The 22,099-nt window shown below is 47.6% G+C and overlaps 1 protein-coding gene across 19 annotated transcripts in view; it reads left to right on the forward strand.

Moving 5' to 3' along the window:
• Positions 1-22,099, forward strand: part of KALRN (kalirin RhoGEF kinase) — a 656,959-nt gene that overhangs the window by 183,202 nt on the left and 451,658 nt on the right. For all 19 annotated transcript variants that reach the window (XM_036353020.1, XM_036353029.1, XM_036353021.1 and 16 more), the window contains exons 2-3: positions 10,875-10,949; positions 18,196-18,310. In XM_036353020.1, the coding sequence (XP_036208913.1) occupies positions 10,875-10,949; positions 18,196-18,310 (190 nt within the window). The remainder of the gene's footprint in view (positions 1-10,874; positions 10,950-18,195; positions 18,311-22,099) is intronic.

Below are 22,099 nucleotides of genomic sequence, written 5' to 3' on the forward strand. Positions count from 1 at the left end.
GCCTTCATCTTCCACCATCTGCCTCAGATTCCCGTTATCAAAGCTAAGGAATCTAAATCATTTCTCTTCTCTAGTTACTTTCTGTACCAGCCCCATCAAAGTATTGGGTCCCAGCTAAACCATGAATGTTAGAAACTGGGCTGTGAGTGAGGCAGATGCTGGGTGATAGGATCTAGTGGTTAGAACTTGAGACAAATGAGAGGGTCTCATTTTGACTTTGTTTTAGACCAGGGGCTCTCAATCATTTTGGGAGCCATCAATCCCTTTGAAAATGTGATGAAAACTAGAATTACACAGATCCTCTTATCAGACAAAGAACGCATATGGACATACATGCAATAATTTGCATGCAGTTTTATGAGGTCCATGGCCTTCCCCAATGACACACATTTTTGAGGCAGGGTTAGGAAGCCTGCTTGGCTCACTGATGGTCCTGGAATGTGTGGCTTAGTATGTCCTCTGGTGAGCAGTGTTGAGGGCAACCCTCCCAGCTCCTTGTTTTCCATAATTCGGGAGAAGGATTCTAGTTTCATAAAATATTCGGATTATATGTGGTATTTTTATTCCTTCTTTCTGACTTGACGAATCAGACTCTCTCCTGATCTTGGTTATTTCCTAGTTTAGGCTGGCTCTTGGTTATGCTAGGCCCACAGGGGAACTTCGTTACTCCTCTCTGGCAAATATTAACTCATCTCTGTGTTACTCTGGAGAGGGTCTGAGTCAGGGGAGGAAAATACCTTGTCTTAGCTACTCTTCTGTGTTCCCCTAAACCAACTGGAGAGACCCCAATATTTACCAACATCTTGTCCAGTCCAGGACCTTGCTTAGGAAACTATAATCATTTGCCTCTTCTGTAGTTATTGCTCTTTCACTGTTTAGATACATTTTTAGAGCTCAAGTTTTATTATCCCTCTGAGATTTTCTTGTATGTATGTACCTCTATCATTATGTTACTTACATGATATTAAAATTACATGTTGATGTATCTCATTCTCCCCCTAAACAAAATGTCACTTTAGGTAAAAAAAATTCTGCATTTTTTTTTTATCATTGTAACCACAGGGACTGGAACTTTGTCTGACACATTGGTGCTCAATAAATATTTATTGAACTGAATAGGGAAATGTTTAGATAACCAAGGTAATAATTTAAGGAGAGATTTAAAAATTGCTCAAAACTCTAGACCAACTCATCCACCTCAGATACAGTCAAGCAGTTTATGCAGAAACCTAAGCATGGTATTGGAGTTCATGGTGTCTCATTTTCATGGCAGGGGTGTGTGTGTGTGTGATGTTCACAGACCTTCCTTTCTTGGTTATTGCAGTTTCTTGAAAACAATACCAGAACAAGCACTTTTATTCTCTACAGTAATCTCTCCATGTCTGTGTCTTTTCAATACTTCTTCACATTTGTTTATCTCCCTGATATATCTTAATGTCTGTCTTAGCTTGGTCTTTCTCATTTGGTTCACATATCCTGGGACAAGCTGGACAGCAGCCACTCCAAGTAGTGACTACGCAGCTACTCAGGACCAAGGACAGCGGCACACATGACTCTGAAGGGGAGGTGCTTTGGTTTCCTAAAGTTTATTCAGTAATATGACCTTTAGGTGTGGCCCTTCTCGTCCAGTTCTGCAATCTTTGTTAGTACTTTGGCCCGCACAGTTCCCTGTTTATGGTGGGCCTGACCCTGTATGTCGCTGTGGCATTGCTTCCACTGATGGCCATGATAGTGAGTCTAGGGCAGGCAGGAATGACACAGCTGTGGAATCAGAAAGCATGGAGTAGAGCAGGGAGAGCTCTGGGCTGGGGTGAGAGAGACTGCTCCAGGAGCTGCCCCTGAGGGTCTCCTGCTCTGAGCTCTGCAGTCGGCCTCCGTTGCTGCTGTATGCCACCTACACTTGCATTTCAGGCCATGGGAAATGGGGAGGGGGGGAGAGGCATTGGGAGGTGCTGGGCCATTGTATGTTTGGATGCCTGCCAGAGTGCCTTTCATAATGAGAGGGACAAAGCTGGCTTTTCACATCCACAATTTCATCTTGAACTAAAGTCATTATACCCCGATTAAATTAACATTAATTAGAATTAAAATGCTTTTGATGGGCACCTGGGGAAGAGGGCAGGGAACTGAGAGTGAGGGTCCCAAGGAGTGAGACTCTTATGTCTCCACAGCACATACCTTCTGCCTCTGACTGCCTCTTCATTCTCTCTAAATATGTTACAAAAGCAAATATACAGCTAATGTTCAAAGCTGATTCATATTCGTCACCGACTAATTCATCACTGGCTAATGTTCTGTGTTACTTTGAGGACCCATCTAAGAATAATGCTCAGCATAACAAAAAGACAATAAATCTTTCACCATCACCACCATTCATGAGCACTTTCAATAACCGGGTCAGTTAGCACAGAATCAGTTTAAAAAAGAAGTGATGGGCAGATATAATCACTTCTGAAGTGGCTATTTTCTTGTGTCTAGGGTACACCGAATGATGTCAGCTTTTCAGAGTAGGGAGGCAGGATGAGTGAGCCTGTGTGTATTGCAGCTGAGGTCTCAACTCGAGCTAATATTAAATGTTGTGAAGAATAAACAGAAACGGTTTGCTCATTAGCTGGGCTTAGAGAGGTGTTACCCACATGTGTAAAGTGCTAATTATTAGTGATCTTTAATGGAGCTAATTTAACAATGGTAAGTGTAACATATTTCTGCTGTTCAAAAGTAGCCCATTAACAATATATCTAATATTGACTTCAGAAAGTTAATATTGAAATTGGCCTCAACTAGAGTTCACAGGGGACTGTGAGAGAAAGATGGAGGGGGTGGGGGTAGAAGTGGGCACAGGGAGGGGCAGGGGAAGAAGAGGCACAGAAGTTATTAAGCTCCTTTTTGTGGAAGGCACCATGGCACTGATGAGGAAGAGTCAGTCCTTGGGTCACTCATTACACACCAGCTGTCTGCAGGCACTGGAGACGTGGAGATAAGCATCTAGTCCCTGCCCTTGGGAGCGTAGAGTCTAGAGAGGGGTCCAGGTGCAGCAGGGGAGGTGGCACAGCAGTGATGTACCTGCCATGTGACATACAACTGGGGGTGGGGAAGGGCTTGGGGAAGGCTCCCTGGGGAAGGTGCACAGCTCACTATAGCGCAAGGCAGAAAACAGTCACTGTGAACAGTGATGTTCAGATGCATGTCAGAACCGAGAGAAGACAGACATTGCTTCTCTCTAGAGTAAAGACTGTCCAATCTGGCTGTCATCTCAAGTCCCTGGCTACTGCCTCACATTGCATGAGACCTTGTCACTTTGCTTAGAAAGGCTTAGTAGTTAGCATTTGCCAAAGAGGAGCCCTTGTTTGTTTGTTTTTCCTCTCCCCCTGTGCATTGAAATCAGGTAGCTGAGGTTCATAAATGTCCTTCTCTTAGAAATCCCCTGGTCCAGTGTCCGGGCAGAGAACTCTGCTCCTCAAGGTGTGTCTGTTCTCCACGCTGCAGCTCACTCCAGGAAGGAGGATGCTGCCAGGGCTGGGTTGACGTTTGTGGTGTCTGTGGTGAGAGACAGATGTGGGAGTTGGCCTCACAGTGGGAGGATGGATCCCCAGGTTGGGGAGAGGCAGGTGGTTCTCCTTACTGGGCTGTATGCTGTGTTGCTGACACAAAGCTGCCCAGTCTCTTTTTTCTGCTGGATTTATTCCTTTCTCTTAGCTTATACGTCCTATCTTAGTAGTAGTTGTTTTAACGAGAGCTCCAAGGGACATGTTTATAGTCACTGGAGGAGTTTTTCAACAGGCAGTTTCCTCAATAGCTCATTAGTGTCTGTAAACAGGAGACATTAACCTTCATCTGTGTGTGTGTGCTCTTTCTCTCCAGTTCTTTCTCTCCTGCTCTTACTGTTTTCCTTTCATTCTTGTCACCTCTCTTTCCTTTTCTTGTGTTAATATAAAAAAAGGAGGAAGGAGAGAGGGGAATGAAGATCATCACCTCTACCCACCGATAGGTTCCCTCCCATCTCCAGCTGCACTGACAGTGTCTCTTCCCAAGGGCTTCGCCCATCTAGTCCTTCTGAGAAGGGACCTTCAGTGTCTTTCCTCTATTATTTAGTTCTGCATTGCATCTTCGTGGGGATCTTACATGAACTTCCTGCCTGCTACTGGCCTGGAAGCCTCCCAAGAGGTACCTCACAGCAAACCTTCCTCCTGACTTAGGGAGAAGATAAAAAGAGACAAAGATCCAGTGCCCTTGCCCTGCATTCCAGAATCCAGCTCAGCAGGAGCCTCGTGTCCCGTTCTCTGTCTCCTTGAAGACAGAGCAGGATGTGATGTGCAGGTTGGGGTCAGAGCCTGCTGGGTCCACCTCTGCCTGGAGTCACAGCCTTGCTCTGGGACCACATTCTACCAGCTCTGGCCCTTGCTCCTGGCGCTCTGAGTTTCCAAAGGCACTTGCAACCACATCTTTGTTGTTACCTTCTTCAGAGCCCACCCTATTAAGAGGTCAGGATCAGAGTGAGATCACCCCATGCCCTCCTTTCTGTTACTTCCTAAGTCTGCTTTTCTGTTCCGGCTCACTGGCCCCTTACTCTCTGCCTTGGCATGCGTTGCTCCCCACCAGAGCACCATTCCATGGCCCTTCCTTTATTCACAATCCAGTTCAAAGACCACTTCCTTGGGGAAGCAGCCCTGATGATTCACCTCTAACTATCATCCTTACTCCGTCTTCCTAGGGTCTGTGCATGCTCAGGTTCAGTTCAGTGTTCCCTGAACCCTTTGCGTGTGACCGGCACTGAACTAGGTGCTTGGGTAGAACAAGGGGCCAGATGTGGTCCTTCAAGGTGCCAGGATTTGTTAATGGGGAGTAGAATGGAAACACTGAAATGCCTTTCAGGAGTGATGGAGTACAAGGAACAGTCAGGGACATCTCAACTTGACCAGAGGTCAGGGAAGCTGCACAGAGGAAATAATGGGTTAGACAGAGTTTTAAGGGGCAGAACCAACAGAACCAAACAACTGAATCGATAGTTGGGATGTAGGAGTGGAGGAATCTAGGATGCCGCCCAGGTTTCTGTTTTGGTAACTCAGCGGATGATGGCACCAGCAATTAGGATGTAGAAGATACAGGGCAGCCAGGTTGACAGCAGTATGGGAGAGTGTTTGTTAGAATCTTAGTTTCTTAAGTTGTGTCATATATGGAGTCTGGTAGCATCCTGGTGTTGGGGAAATGGATGCTAGTTATTTTATTAGGTTGGAGACTCTCAGAGGCCAGAAATTGGGTCTCCCCACTGAGGAGAGAATTGCCTGACATGAGCAGTGCGTTCTCATGCGGAGCTCCCAGTGGTGGGGACACCTCTCCTTCCTCTCTTTCCCTTTCAGTATTGCCCCCGTCCAGGGTTTTGTACCTGTGGGTGAGAGTGCAGGTGTGACAAAGAGGCATAAACCAACTAGCTCCTCTGTCCTCCAGGGCCAGCTCAGAGATGGCATCTTGGTCTATACAAGTGATCAGTGACAGTACTATGGTACTGAGAGCAGTGAGGAAAACGGGTCTGAGGGTTGGGATAACGGGAGAGATTTGTTGTGAAATGATAATATTCAATGCATGAAAGAGTGGATGAAGCTACCCAAATTCTGAGCAGTTTGGACAGGTATTATTCAAAAACATTTCTACTGCCCCCCCCCCCCCCAAACAAACAAACACAAGCAAGACATGGTCACATCTATGATGAGAGAGAATCATTGATCGGTTGCCTCCTGCAAGCCCCCCAGTGGGGATCGAGCCCGCAACCCGGGCATGCGCCCTTGACCGGAATCGAACCTGGGACCTTTCAGTTCGCAGGCCGACTCTCTATCCACTGAGCCAAACCAGCCAGGGCTGGGTTTCTTATTAAAATGCAGGTTCCTGAGTCGACAGGTCTTGAGTGAGGCCTGAGATTCTGCATTTCTCTTAAAAATATATTCTTATTGATTTCAGAGAGGAAGGGAGAGGGAGAGAGAGATAGAAATATCAATGATGAGGGAATCATTCATTGGCTGCCTCCTGCACACCACCTACTGGGGATGAAGCCCGAAACCTGGCATGTGCCCTGACCGGGAATCGAATCGTGACCTCTCGGTTCATAGGTTGATGCTCAACCACTGACTCACCTGAGCCGGGCAGAGATTCTGCATTTCTAGCAAGGTTCTCGCTGGCTGGTGATGCTTATTACTTTGAGTGGCAAGGCTGTAGGACTCACCTTTAGGAAGTCTTTCTTTTGAGCCCCCTTGTAATCTCTGTGGGTGATGCCCTATCTGATAATAGCTCCTTATCCTTTCTACATACCTGTCTGTCTCTGCCTGCAAGCCCCCTGGAGAGCAGGGTCTATCCCTTATTTGTCTTAGTATCACCAAAGCCTAACAGGAGGCCTAGTGCTTAATAAGGAATTGGTGAAAGAATGAATAGAAATAGAATAGAAAACTGTCCGAATTGAGCCCAAACCAAGGTTTGGCCTGTCGGGCTCTTGGACTTCTCTCCACTGTAAGCCAGGTTTCTTCCTTGTGGCAGACCAGTCAGTATTTCAGCGCTACTTTGGTGGGGGCTCCATGCTGGACACCACAAGGACAGAGTGGGAAAAGGAGGCAGAGACCTGAGCATTGGGGAATTCACCATCTCAGTGGTGGAACGGGGTTCAGGCCCACTTGAAGCAACGTTAGAACACTTACACAGTAACTTCTAAGTAAGTGCAAAGTAAGGGAGTGTGACTGAAAACCAGAGGAAGTAAAGAGCAAGCCATGGGTGTCCTGGCAGCTTGCACTTCCACACGCCCAACCGTCACTTGTTTGTTTCTTCACTTGTTGAAATTGGGATTGCTTTCTGGAGGAAGTTAGCATGGAGCACAAGGCACCCAGCTGTCCTGGGGACCCACTGCCATCCCAGAGCCACAAAACCGTGGACAGGGACTATGACACCAGTCCTGCTGTTGTGCATGGGGCCACGGAGAGGCTGGGAGCCAGTGTGAGCATGACTGGCATTGTGTGTCATGGAGAATGGTGACAGGACAATGTGAAGAGGAACAAGCAGCAGCAATGTAAGCGGAACACATTTGGGGCGAGGCATAGGCCGAAGTGGGGCTTGGAGAAGACCCATGCTGGAGATCCTGGGGCGATGGCAGTAGCAATCTTTACTTCCCCAATAGATGCAGAGCATTTCAACTTGGCTAATTAACGGGAACAGCAGGCTGGTAATTCTGCCAGCAGCAGGACATGAATGGTGTGGGATTGGCGCTGAACGCCGCGGAGCATGCCTTTGTCCTTAAGAGAAAACACAATCCTCACATTGGGTCACGTCCATGAGGGTGCCCTTACAGTAACACCAAGGGGTTAGGGGCTTATATTTCTTTTTAGGCTTTCTTTAGGGGTAGCAAGGGGCCTGCTGTTTCAACAGACTTTTATTTAAAGGGGAAGCTGGTGTATGGTTGGTCTAGAATTTATAATCTGTGCTAGCAAACATACCTTATATCAGAGGTCGCAATCGCGGTTCAGGTCTGCCTCACAGAATGTCTTCCATCACCAGTCTCCCATTTTGGTAACTTGTATCTTGAGCATCACAATCCCTAACCTGATTCCTGGGGAAGAATGGGCTGGGAGGCTAGGGAAGAGTTGTTTTATCTTCAGAAAGTACACTGAATCTCATTAGGGAATTTGTTCCCAGTACTTCCTTTCAAAGCATATTGATCTGATCATCTGAGGATGTTAAAGGCTAATGAATATGAAGAAGAGATTTGGAAAGTCTCAGTGCTGAGTGGTACTCTGGAGATCATCTGCTCAGATCACCAGCGCTTGGTGTGACGGATGAGGCCATTGACCTTGTGCAAGTCACTTTAGGAAGGGTTAACAATTCATTCACTTATTTATTATTTCATCAAATATTTATTGACCATTTACTAGAAGTCCGACCAGACGTGTACCTGGTAGTGAAAACATGTCGCTATTTGATTCGTCCTGTTTGAGTCAGCATTCAATGAACTTCCCCTTTATTACAGATTCTGACAGCTGGTTTTACAGTGGTCCTGGGGGAATTGATATGTAGGATCTTCAGCCAGTGCAAATAGGTTTTCTATGTGAGGTCACCAACGTCTGAGCTGCTGGGCTAATTAATTTAGCTCTACTTGGCCTTACCTAATACATATATTGTTGAAAAGGTATTTGTAATTCAATTCTGGCAAATGAAAAACTAATTTAAACCACTCAGGCAGCTTTTATTTAAACAGACCCCGGAGCAACTCCTTTTGTAATGTGAAAAATCTTGTTATTGTTGCTGGAAATGATCATCCCCTAATTAAGGATTTTGTAAATTTGGACATTTTAGGGTTTCTTATGGTGGTACAGCCTGGCAGATAGCACAGTAATGGTCTGAGCTGGATGGGGAGCACTCTGGCCCAGAGAGAGGAAGCCCTAGGAACCTTAGACCAGCCCATCCCAAGATACTGACATGTAGTGGAGCCCATGATTGCAAGCTGCTCCCTTCTCTAGGGTCCTGGAGCCTGGAGGGGAGAAGGAAGTGGTGGGCATGATGAGTGGAGTGTGAAGATGAGATTTGGAGCTCCCTCTCCTTTTCCATGGGTGGAAATGAGGAAGGAGTAGGATGGGGAACCTTTTGCTTCTGTTCCAGCAAATTCCGAACTCTTCCTTAAGGCCTGGGGCTGTGTTGGAATTAGAGTTCTCTTGTATATTTTAACACAGTAGGGGAGGAGAGGAAGAGCAGTGGAAAAATAAGACAGGAGTTTAGGGGAGAAGAGGGTTATGTGGATTCTTGTTATACTGTAAAATCTCATTAATTGGGGCCTTACTAATTTTGAACTTGTAAATAATCTGGAAGATGACAAGGCTGAAGTTTAGATTTTTATATTAAATTTCTTTATTTATCAGTGATTTTCAACCCTTTCATTTCATGGCACACATAAACTAATTACTAAAATTCTGGGGCACACCAAAAAATGTATTTTTTTGCTGATTCAACGAAAAGTCGGTATAATTTTGATTCATTCACCCCAGATGCCTATTGTTGTATTACCTGCTGTCATTTTTTTTTATTTGACAATCTAAGGGAAAAGAGGTCAGTGCCCCTGACTAACTAGTCAGGTATCGCATGTTTTAAAAATTCTTGTGGCATATCAGTTGAAAATCACTGTTGTATAGAAATGAATAGTGTGTTTGTCGATGTAGAGGAGAATGTTTTAAAACGGATGTATAGAAAAACATTTCCTATATGAAAATACTCTATTTTGATGCAGACGCATCCTTTTACACAAACAATTCATGTATTAATTAAAGATGATCCTTGTCTAGTTGGAGAAGCCTGATAAAATGCTTCCTCACCAAGGAAGCTGGAACTTGTCCTCATTGCATGAGGGTAAAAATAAACCAACCTGCGTATCTATTTGTTATTTCTATAACAATTTATCCCAATTGGTTCCTACTAGTGAGGTTTAATAGCTTTTCTGTGTTGAACGATAAAATCAGAGCATAAAGATCTATAGAAACTAAGGGTAGAAAGTACAAAACAAGGCTTAGAATTTTATGCTGTTATTTTTTTCCATTGCCTACGGTTTCTTAAAGTGAGCCTTGCAGTGGGTTACTCCAGCATCGGGTAACTCCATAGGCCAACTTGTAAAGAAAAGCAACTGATAAATGAAAAGGCTCACTGTCTTCATTTAGTGAAAAATGAACAAGAAGAAATAGGTGAAATTATCAGAGACACATAGGAACTTTGCTTTGGATTAGGGTATGCCGTCTGACCAGGCAACTGGCATTTGGGGGATATATCACATCTGTTCTTTGGTTGAGTGTGCAGCGGGCTCATTTCCCTTCCCTGGGCCAGTGATCTTAATCCCCGTTGTTGTCAAAATCCCCGACATTTTTGGATCTCTTGAACTTGTCAGTGTTTATGGGTTCAGACAGCCCTGAGTGGGACTGTCCTGCCCAGCACATTTCTTCCTCTGTAGATGGTTATATTTCCGCTGCAGGAGAGTAAGCCAGGAGCAGAAAGGCACGAGGGGGTGTCCGTGGGCTCTGGTTCTGTCTCACTGAGCTCACACAGAGCTGCCTCTCTTCCGGGATCCCTCTGTGCCATGTCCCCTGTGGTGACACACAGCTGAGACCTGGATGTGGGCTGGCTTTCCCGGAAACTCCTTCTGGGGTACTCAGGCTTAATGACAGTGGCACCGCGGGTTGACCTGGGGTTTTGGGTGTGTGTGGAAGCTGGTTTCCCCCATCCCCTGCATCTCACCCCTGGCTGAGTTGTCCTTTGCCTCCTGAGGCTACTGTTTCCCCAGGCACATGGTTATCTTCCATTCAGTGTGAGCCCCGTGCCTCTCCCTACAATCCCCTAACAGGAACTCAACTAGACCCCAGAAAGGACTTTTCAACAGAGAAGCAGGATGTAAGCGGAGAACGAATTGCTGAAGAAGGGAATACATTTTCTTCCCAGGAAATTGGTGTCTTCCACCCCCTGCTTGTTGAGGGCTGACGATGGCCACTTTGAAGGGGAGGGAGAGAGGCATGGAGAAGGGTATCACATTCAACTTCGCTTTCCATGTGGGCATTTTTTTGTGGTTTCCTTTCTCTGTTCAAAGAATGAAGTTGCTGTGCCACATAGAGGAAAGGCAAAGAGAATTATTTAAGGCATTGTGGTTCCTCTTGGTATTAATGACTCTGTTCAGTAGATATTTGCTGTGTACCAGACACTGGGCTGGTACTAGAAGTGGACCCTCTCCTGTTCCATTGGGCCGGGCTATAGGGCCTGAACAAGACATGACTTTCTGGCCCATGGTGTGGCTGGGAGGCTGAAGGTGGGGCCCAGGGACCCCGCCACCTGGCCTCTTTCACCCTGATTCCTTCTGTCTTGTTGTCCCACAGGTTCTTTTCGGAATGATGGTTTGAAAGCTTCTGATGTCCTTCCCATCCTAAAGGAAAAAGTGGCCTTCGTTTCCGGTGAGTGTCTGTGGAACTTTTCTCTGCGATGGGCCCAGAGAAGCTGTGTGTGTGTGTGTGTGTGTGTGTGTGTGTGTGTGTGTGCACATGTGTGGCACTCGCTTCTTTGTGGGTTAGTGGGAGAGAAGTGCAGATGGAATGGATGCTGGGAGCAGCTGCTTCCTCTCTACAGAGGGAGGCAGAAAGAGAAGGGGGAGCTCTGGTCCCAGCTGGGTGTTCTGGAGGATGCTTACAACCGCAGGTGGGTGCCCCCCACCTCACACCCCACCCAACACACATACACCTCACCCTGTCCATGCTCCCAGGCCCATGGGGCCCACAGGAGCCACTGAAGCCCCTCAGAGAGAGGCTCCAGCTGGAGGGGTCTGTCCACGTCATAATCCCCAGAGGTTTTATTTGGTTCATCTCTGAATGGGTCGTGGACAGGATATAAAAATTTTCTGTCTCCTTTTTTTTTTAAAAAAAGTGTTTTATTTATTTTTAGAGAGAGTGGAAGGGGGGAGAGAGAGAGAGAGAGAGAGAGAGAGAGAGAGAGAGAGAGAGAGAGAGAGATGAGAGAGACACATCTATCAGCTACCTCCTGCGCACCCCCTACTGGGGATTGAGCCCACAACCCTGGGCATGTGCCCTGACTGGGAATTGAACCTGGGACCTCTTGGTCCATGGGATGATGCTCAATCCACTGAGCTCTATATCCTTTTTATCTGTCTCCTTCTTATCTCTCATTCCTGGCAAAGGGCACTCAAGTGAGTGTTTGCATCTATTTATTTATTTTTCTGAATAGTGACTTCCAAATATTTAATTCTGGCATCTCTCTCCAACCCATCTTGTGCACCTGGGCCTTTTAAAGTCTAATTCAGGGGTCAGCAAACTATAGCCTGTAGGCCAATCACCTGTATTTGTTTTTTTTAAATAAACTTTTATTGGAATGCAGCCATGTGAATGTGTTTAGGCAGTGCATTAATTTCCTTTTGCTACTATAACAAGTTGCCAGAAACTGGATGGCTTACAATAACAGAAATTTATTTATTTTTTCACAGTTATGGAGGCCAGAAGTCCAAAATCTGTTTACTGGGCTAAAATCAGGGGATCGGCAGGGCTATGCTACCTCCAGAGCTCGAGGGGAGAGTTTGTTTCTTGCCTCTTCAGCTCTGGTGGCTGTCAGCATTCTTTGGCTTGTGGCTGCATCATTCCCATCTCTGTCTCCATGTTCACAGTGCCTTCTGCAATTCTGTCTATGTCAGACCTCCCTCTGCCTCCCAGTGAGGAAACCTGTGATTGCATTTAGGGCCCACTCTGATAACCCAGGATAATCTTCCCATTGCAGGTTTCTTAACTTAATCACATCTGCAAAGATTCTTTTTCCAAATAAGGTAACATTCACAGTCCCCAGGGATTAGGGCCTGGTATGTCTGGGGACAAGTCTAGTGAGAAATACTTCCAGCAGAGATAGATGGCCATAAGCCTAACATATTTACTGTCTGGCCCTTTAAGAAAAAGTGTGGCGATTCTTGATGTAATTGAAGCCAAACTAAGGTGCACCAGCACCACTCTGTGCCAGTTTAGGACTTCATGCATGCCTTCTGGATCAGAATCTCTGGCACGGTTGGGGGATGGCAAAGTGAAGAGCCCAGGATCACATTTAAAGAAACCTGCTCAAGTGCTTAAGCCTTGTGGACTGACTTTGCTTCTGGATGATCCTGGTCATCTACAAGGAGTGGCAGCAGAATCACAGGGAAAGAGCCAGCACTGTCCCACCATGCAGGGATTCCCTGCACAGGCAGTGCAGGCCTGGCTGATGGGTCTCTGCCAGAAGGGAGGGAAGGATGGGAGGGGGAGGGTAATCAAGCAGCAGGTGTCTCCCACCTGACCAGAGGGAAGAAGCAAGTCCAGTGATTCAGAGTGTCGGGGTGGGAGGTGAGGACAGAGTATGAGATGCGAGTAGGAAGCCTTTGCAAACTACTATGTGCATTCCGTATTACTATGATTAGTACTACTACTACTACTACTACTACTACTAGGATTTCATTATTGTTGTTGCTGTTAGAGGAGCGTTACCAGGAAGCCACCTGTCCCATCAGTGTTAGGTGCTTGTCTGTCTGTTGGGTAGTGAGCCCCTGTCCCTGAAGCTGTTGAGTGAAACACAGGTTGATCCCTTGGCAGAACCACTGTCAGCGATTTCAGTCAGAGTGGAGACGGGGGTAAGACAACCTCTAAAGCCTTTGCAAACTTGCATCTGAGTGCTTGCTGAGCACGAGGGAAGACCTTGAGTAGAAGTCCTAGAGGCCACTGGGCAGTACTTGCCTCTAATTTCTGCTGCTGCCCATCATCTGGCCTCCCAGGACATGGCCCACAACCCTCTGGGGAGCCCGATTGGATCTTTTCCTCTTCTTTATGGCCTGAGCCTATTCAACCTGATGTCCTCCTCGCCCCCTGGGTATCCTCCTCGTCCTCCCATTCTCTTATGCCTGGTGCTTCCTCTACCTGGAGTGCCTTCCCCATACCTTCTTCTAGTCCAGTGGTGGGCAAACTTTTTGAATCGAGGGCCACAATGGGTTCTTAAACTGGACCGGAGGGCCGGAACAAAAGCATGGATGGAGTGTTTGTGTGAACTATTATAAATTCAAAGTAAACATCATTACATAAAAGGGTACGGTCTTTTTTTTTTTTAGTTTTATTCATTTCAAATGGGCCAGATCCGGCCCGCGGGCCGTAGTTTGCCCACGGCTGTTCTAGTCTGATCCTCTCTTCTTCTTTCCAAGTCATTTCCCACTTTGCCTCCTCCAGGAGGCCTTCCTGGCTTAAATGCATAGTCTTTGAGCCCCATTTTGTTCCACATCAGTCCGGGGTATATGAATGTGGACATGGTACACTTTGACATGCAACTCTTGCTTGATTATTCATGGTTTATTTTTCTCCTGTAATTCACCTGGACCTCTGGGGCAGGGCCCAGCCAGCCCTAGAGAAGAGCTGCCCAAGTATTGGGAGTTGTCCTAAAGGAGCACCCATAAGCAAGGTGCCAGGAAGGCAGCTAGTCAGGCGTGAGGCAGGTAGATGCTTCCCAGAGCAGGACCAAGGCTCTGTACAGCTCACGCCCATGTGCCCATGTCGGTCAAGCACCTGGGGTAAGTCTTATTCATGCCCCTGGGCTTAGGGACCATTGTCCTTCCGTGCCTGGGAAGGATGCTTGGAGCCCCAGGGAGATGACTGCCTGCATCTAAAAAACAAAAACAAATAAAAAAGCTCCTTGTATCCTGAGCTTTTAGAAGACAAAACACAAAATAAGACAAATTTAAAAAACCCAGAATTAGATAACGCAGGGCAACAGCTGTATTTCTTTCTGAGTAGAAAGGACTGCAGGCAGGCGGTGAGCAGAGAAACAAAATGTTGATTGTGCCCGCCCTCCCATGCTGTGCCCCCGGCAGGGCCAGGGTACAGGAACGCAGTGCTGCCATGGGAACGCACATTTAGAATAATCCAGTGCAGCCCAGCAGCTCCTGCACGTGGGCGTGTGCACGTGTGTGACGGGATCGGGGACTGCCTCATGGAGCCTTTTTGTCCCAGCCAGGCCCCATCCTGCTCCGTCATTCACAGCCTCCCCCTTGGCCCTCTCTCTGGCTTCCTTTGTGTGTTATGCCTCCCACTCACCGTACCTACTATCCCTTTTATCCAGCCTTCTTGTGCAGGGTCCATTGCACCCCTGTTATCTTCCTGTGCGCTCACACTCTCCTCTTGGCCACCTCCCGATGTCCCTCTCTGCCATGGTTCCCAGGGAACCTGTGCTGCTGTGGCACAGTCTTTTGTGCTTTAGGGCTGTGTCTCTCAAAATGTGTTCCATGGAACAACAGTGATCCTCAAAAGAGAAAACAGGGTTCCACACTCGGATAAGTTTGGGAAATACTGCATAATGCAGCCCCCCTCTTAGAAACCTGCCGTGCTTATTAAAGCACACATCCATGGAGCACATGAGAACATTTCCCACACTGCAGAACAACCTCCTCCCCTTATAATTATTACGATGTCCATGAGCATCTTGCGGAACTAAAGTTACTTGGACCAAACTTTAGTATGATTCTTTAGATGTACTTTTCTTGCCTTCCCCTAAAACTACCCTGATCTGCTTGCCCTGAGTGGAGCCTGATCCCCCACCCCCGCCTCTGAGAAAAACATAAGCACCATTCCCCTCCACTTGGGCCAGGGAAGCCTTAACTCTCCCTGCTCCTGCCCCCCCTCCTCCTTCGCAGCCCTGACTGGCCCTGCCTCAGTGGAAGGGGGTCAGTGCCGTCTCTAGAACATCAGAGAAACCCTTCCCTCTTTATTCTCTACATTCCTATCCTGCAGCTTCTATCATCAAAGCCTTGTACAAGTAGATAGACAGCAGGTATTTGATAGGCAAGGGAACGGTGCTTTGGAAGTTCCTGCCACCATCTCCATCACCTTTTTGAAACGTGGCCACTTTTGCCTGCCACCGCTAGGGCCCACTGCCCTAATGCACAGTGACTTCAGGAGGGGTTCTCATTTTTCATCCCTGCCTTCCCTGTCTGTAACTTTAGCACCCATGTCAGTTATCGATCAAATTCTATAGCTTTGTGGTTGCTCAGCCTCCTTGGCAGCAAAGCCCTCCACCTCCCTACCATGACCATGCACATCCAAGACCTTGACCCTTCACATGTCTGCCTGTGGCCTTCAGCTCTTACCTTTGGCCCTTTCCGACAATCCCCTGTCAGTTGGGAGAATATGGATAGCAGATGAACAAAGCATGCTGTTCCCTCTTCCCTGGGAGCTCATAATCCAGCAGGATGTTTTCTACCCTCAGTGGTCCCTGCTCCACTCACTCTAGGCATTGGCTCCACTCTGCCTTGGCTCATGTTAGAGCCTGGCATGGGCACCATGGCCAGACCTTTCAGCAGAGCCCTCACTACGCCTCCATACCCTGCCACCTTCCCTTAAGCCTCTATCACACCCAGTCTTCCTTCTCTGGGACACTTGCCAACCGTGGCCCATTCCACCTCTGTCCCCACACCTCAAGCCTCCCTGACCCTTGGCAGGTGATCTTATCTCCTATTTCACTTAAAGAACTGTGTTCCCCATGCAGGCTGAACCCCTCCCTCTCCGTACTTTCCCGTTTCCTCCTCCCTCTTTGCATTCTATTCACCTGCTGCAGGAACCCCAGCTCCCCTGGTACCTGCTCTGAGTGAGACCTTGCTCCATCCCTTGCCCCACTCTTGCCAGCATAGTGATTCTCTTCCTCTGGGCTTATTCTTCCTCTTCTTCCTATAATCTTGGAAGGTCCTCTTCTTTCTGAAAAATATCTGGCTTGATCCTGCTGCCCCCTCCTGACTCCTTATCTATGCTTCCTGAAGGGAGGGGATTGCACTGCCTCAGGCTTTCTCCCCTCACTCCCCTCCCCTGCCATCTGGACCCTTTCCCAGCCATGATTTTGTGAAACTTCTGTCTCTAAGGACAGAACTGGCTCTGGCTCGGGGAGGACACTGCCAACAGCCCTCCAAACTGCTTAGTTAGCCTTTGCCAACCAGACTAGCCTTGGCTCCCTTGTTCCCATGGCTCTCCTCTTAAGCTGTCCATGGCGGTCAGGAAGGAAGGCAACAGTTGCCGTTAAAAGCACCACCTGAGTGAAAGCCCTTTGAGTGAGGTTGAAGCTGGAGGGGAAGGTGGAGCGTGTGGGGACCTCCTGGCTCTCAGGAAACCTTCTATTAAGTCCTTCTGCTTCCTTTTCTTTACCTGGAAGGCAGCTGGGAGCTGGGGACTCTTCCAAGGCAGATGAGCTGAGGGTGGTTATTTGTACAAAGAACCAGGGTGTGCGATATGGAAGGTCTGGAGCTGGGGGCCTGGATTCAGCTCTGGTATCTCTACACAGGTCTGCCCTGGTGTGGGGCAGGGGGAGGGGACAGCGCTGAGGTAGTTTTTCGTCAGAGCAAGTCTCTCAGTGGCCCTGATCTTATGTGATCCTTTTCTCCTTGCAGCCTCCTTATCTCCTCTGTCCTGGAGTGGGTTGGGGTTTGTTTGTCGAGCCTCCCCTCTGCCTGTGTGACTTCAGGACCCCACAGTCACAAGGAAACATTCATGCGCTCACACTTGGGCTCTACCTTTGCTTGCAAGAGACCCTTTTTCCAAGGGTCAAGCTTTCAGCTTCTTTCCCTGGAGACAGGGGGAGGGGCATGGGCATGCACCTCCCCGCCTTCCTACATTAGATTCCCTGTGGGCCCAGCTCTGGAGGGCGTGAGAGGCTGCCTGACAAGCATGTGGGTGGGGGTCTGCGATCAGGGCGCCGAGGTTTTCTTTGTGTGATAGTCGGTACCTGTGAAGTCATGGTTGCTGCACCCTAGCTTTGTCCTCATCTAGCTCTCCTGAGAAACGTGGCCCTGCTTCCTAATCATACCACCCCTTAATGAATTTAAAATTTTTAAATAAACTTTAAAATCAAAGAGTAAATAGTGAGTAGGAAGCTTGGAAAAGAGAGGAAAGAAAAGGCAATCATGTCAAAGCCCAGCCTTCTAATAACAGCAGTGCTCATCATTTCAGTGTACTCCTTCCAGCTTTCCAAAAAACGTGGTATTTAGAAAGCATTTGTAAGAGTAGTGTGTGCAGTGCATATGTAGCGATTAAGACCTTGAGGATCCTTGTTTCTATAAAGATTCATGTGCTCCTCCAGCAGGAGGGACAGGTGGCACCTCAGGCAGGCAGGTGGGGCGGATCCTGGACTGTGTAGAAAACAATGTCTTTTCTATGAATCTACATCCTCCCAGCAGTGCTGCCGGCTGGATGCTTCAGGGGCTCTCACCACGGCAGTCAGTTAATCCCGACACTCCCACCTCACAGAGCCCTGTGAGGAGAAGTACATTGGAGCTTAAATTTCCAAAGACTGTCAAGGGCTTGCTTTCTCAATAAGAATAGTTACACCGCCTTCACTATTATTTCGCATTTGTAGAGAGCTTTATTTCTCAAAGTGCTTTCCCACATGCCCTCATCCGTCCTTACAGCAGCCCTGTAACATGGTCATTTTTATTTTCATCTGCATTTTGCAGGTAGGCATCAGAGGAGTCAAAAGACTCGCCCAAGGTCACACGTGTTACCACAGCCAAATCCCACGCCCCTGTCCGAGGTGACCAGGTTTCTGTGGGCACTGTGCTCCCGCCTGTTTCATCCAGCACGCAGCCGGAACTCTTCCCTCTGCAGCACGCTCTCTGGCTGGTTTTCTCATACTCACCCCTCTCCCTCCCTGCAGGGGGCCGGGATAAACGAGGCGGACCCATCCTGACCTTCCCTGCCCGCAGCAATCATGACAGAATAAGACAGGAAGACCTTCGGAAACTCGTGACCTATTTGGCCAGCGTGCCAAGGTAAGGTGAAGGGGCATGTCCTGCAGGGGACGGTGGAGGGCATCTGGGCTGATGCAAGGGAATTGGAATGAGCCTCCACCCCTGGCAGAGGCCAGGGGTGTTTCTGCCCTCGTGGATTCTAATTATTCTTGGAACATCATCAGCCATTGTTCATCTCCTTCCCATCAGTCCCATTGTTACTTCTGGGATTCCTGTGAGTGGAGTGGGAGCTGGAGGTGGGATCTGCGGGCAGAGGTGAAGGTCCCAGGCTCAGAGGACCAGGACTGCACCTGGAACCGGGGAGGGAGCGTGGCCTGGGGAGGTTGAGCCGGGGCCCCTGCTGTTTACTTTGGGGAAATGGGAACTCTGACTGATTACACTCTGGCTTGTGTATTGGATTGTTTTTAAAACCTGTGGCTTGTGAATATGGTTTTGGCTTTTGGAGTTTGGGTCAAATAACTCCACTTGTATCACTCAAGAGGCAGCCTTCAGCTCAATCTAGGCCATACGTTTTCAAGGGAGGTAATAGTGCCACCAAGGGGGATTGGTGCGGAGGGCAGCAAAAAGCTTGCTCCTTTATGCATTAAGCACAGCTCTACATACAGCATGTAAACAGATATATCATATATTTGAATTACTAAAATTTCATTGGGTGGATGATTAAGGAGAAAAGTATAGAAAGTTTTATTGGGGGTAAGGACAATGATAGTAAAATAAACAGATTGAGAAACCCTGGTTTCTGAGTGTTTCTGGGTGGTGCTGGCCATAGAGGTTGGTGAAGGGACACATGCCAAGAGCATGGTATATGTATATATGTGTAGTGGTCCATGTCTTTTAAGGAGGGAGAGGAGAAGTCTCTGCCTAATCAGAGAGCCATAGAATGTGAGAGCCAGAACAGCCCCGGGAGTAATCCAGGCGAATGCGTGCTGTGGTCTGCTTAGGAAGCAGGGTCGAGATGGGAGAAAGTTGCGTATGGGTGTCAGTGGCAGAGCTGGGCCCAGGACTATGTCCTCCTGACTGGTGCCCCAGGCTCTCTGCACCCTCACAGAGATGAGAACTCTGTTCTCTGTCTCCTAGTGGGGCTGGAGCCTGGCTAGTGTTTGTGTGGGCAATAAGAATTAGTGCCCAGGGCTTTCAGAATCTTCATCTTGTGTCTGCATTTTATAGGAGAATTAGTCAGTTACAGAGAGGAGCTATATATTCAGCACTGCCTTTGCTGGACAGCCCTGGCTACTTCTTGAACATGCTGATTAAGTTCTTGAAGCAGGTGTCAGGCGAGGCAAGCACTACATTTGAAAGAGCCACAGGGGAGGCAGATGTAAAGGGACTGGTGGATGGTGATGGGCAGGTGGTAAAGGGGATTTTAAGAGCAGTCATCAAATTCTTGGAAGGATGTTGAATAGAATGAGGAGCCCTGAAGAGCTCCAAGAAGAAGGCAGTGAACAAATAGACATCGAATAGTATCTACTTTTTTCCTTTATGATAGTCACTGGAGACTAGAAAAATGACAAAAGGCCTTATGCTCCAACAAAAAGAATTTGGATAATATTCAAAGAAAAACTTCTAAACTTTGTATGTAAGACTTTGAGCTGAAGAACAGAATATGAGACTTCTTTTGTACAGGTCTTTATTCAGAAGTATTCCCATCTGTCTTGGGTAAGGAGATAGGCTAAATAACCTGTGATTGATCTAGGTAATTTAGCCATCTAGGGGCTAAGCAGTCTTAAAAGCACCTTTCCCTGGTACATGAACAGGCATAAAACCAGGTATTTTCTAAATCAATTTACAGGAAAAGTTTTCATGGGGACCCATAATGGACTCTCAGTTCTTTTAGAGCCAGAAGAAATTGGGATCCTTGGGGACATGAAGGTTTCATTTTTTTCCTTTTTGGTATGTTTATCACATCTCTGCAGCTAATGCATGCTCATCTTTTCTGTAGAATAGAAAGTGAGGGACTTGGAAGAACACTTTTATTCATTCTGACTTGTTAAGTAGAGATGGGATATAATAGATTGGAAGCAATTAAAAAGGCAAAGACTTCCGCTGGGTGAAGGGGAATGAAACCCAAGAGGGGCTGAGAGGAAGGTCATGAAAAAGCAGAAACAGTACATTACCACAGAAGGAATATGCTAGATGCAGGCTCTTTGCTTCCCAGAGCGTGGTCGCAAGCACGGCACCCTGGGCTTCTGAGAACAGAGAAAGTTCTCCTAGGTTCTGGCAGGTGGGAGGTCGGAGTCCTGTTGCCACTTTCAGTGGGAAGAACTGTTCTGGGTTGCTTGCTGCCTCTCTCCCAGGGCTTGTGCTCACCTGGAGTGTGAGTACCTGGCAGGCTGCAGAGTTTACCAACTGGTCATGCCCACCCTGCCACTTCCTCACTCTGCTGGCTCCAAGTTCACATATGAGGACTGTTGAAAACCAAACCTAGAACAGAATTGTTCCGGAGACAGTGAGGCTGGGGAGGGAAACTGAAGAACAGAGCATGTCAGATAGTGTTTGCCACCCTCCTCCTCAGCTGTGGCTTTGGGAAAGAAGGGAAACTGTGAAAATGAAAAGCTAGATTAGGTGGATGATGCTGATGGAAGAAATGCTCTATTCTGGGCCACGGACCAGGAGACTGAAAGAACAGGCTCCTGTGACAGTGGAGGGTGCCCTACAGACTGCTATGACTGTCTAGGCAACGTTTGACATGCATTTATTCATTCTTTAATTAGAGTCTTTATATGCCAGGCAGCTTGAGGATTCATGGTGAGAAGGAAGAGATATTTGAGAAAGTTAGTGAAAACCTGGGAATTTCCCTACCCAGTACAGACCAGTCACCATAAAGGGCAGTGTAATATATGAGTTGGTAGCATCGGAGATGAACAGGCCAGCAGAAGACAAGCAAATAAGGACTAGGAAGTAGTGAAAGAGGATCCTGGAATCTAAGGAACCATTTATCTTTACTACTACTACTACTACTACCACTACTACTACTACTGGAGGTCTGGTGCACAAATTCATGCACTGGTGGGGTCCAGCCGGCCTGCCCAATGGCAGCCATCGGGGGTGGGCCAGATGGGGTGAGAGTCCATGGGCAGTTTGCCGGCAGCCCCACCCCGATTGGGGCCCCAGTGCCCACTGGTGGGTGGGGCCCAGTGGGGCAAGGGACCACAGGCATTCTGGTCATTTTGCCGTTCAGTCTATTTGTATATTGTCCTTTTATTATATAGGATTATTATTTTATCCATAACCATTTATCCCCTCTATGCCCTCTTCCACCACCACCCATCCCACCCCCCTGCAATCACAACACTGTTGTCCATGTCCATGAGTTATCTATTTTTTTTTGTTTTGCTCAATCCCTCTATCTCCCAATACCCCTATCCCCACAAGAGCTATCTGCCTGCTCTCTATTTGTGAGTCTGTCTCTATTTTGTTTGGTAGTTCAGTTTGGAACCATTTATCTTGATGGTCAATTCTGGGCACTATTCTAGAATAGATGATTAAACAGATGGTGGTGATAATTTAGAAATGAATGGGAAGAAACAGTCGCACTGTGCTCTGTGAAAGCCAGGCCATGCCGGGACCGCTGCATCCAACTCTGTAGCACTGGACTCTGCCCTATTTTATGAACTGTGACCAGTTAGAGAGTATTGTCAAGGGAACAGCACATTGAGAGATTGCAAACTGTGTCTCTGCAGTTGAAGGATTGAAGGACGTTTTCTGGAAGGAGTGAAAAATGGAAGAAAAGTGATTCCCGGCTTCAGGTAGCAGGAGAGCTGCCCCCAGGATCAGGGAGTAGGCACAGTGTCTGCAGCCTGAATGGGTAGA

The sequence above is a fragment of the Myotis myotis genome, unplaced genomic scaffold (assembly GCF_014108235.1).
Source record: "Myotis myotis isolate mMyoMyo1 unplaced genomic scaffold, mMyoMyo1.p scaffold_m19_p_2, whole genome shotgun sequence".
Taxonomy (NCBI): domain Eukaryota; kingdom Metazoa; phylum Chordata; class Mammalia; order Chiroptera; family Vespertilionidae; genus Myotis; species Myotis myotis.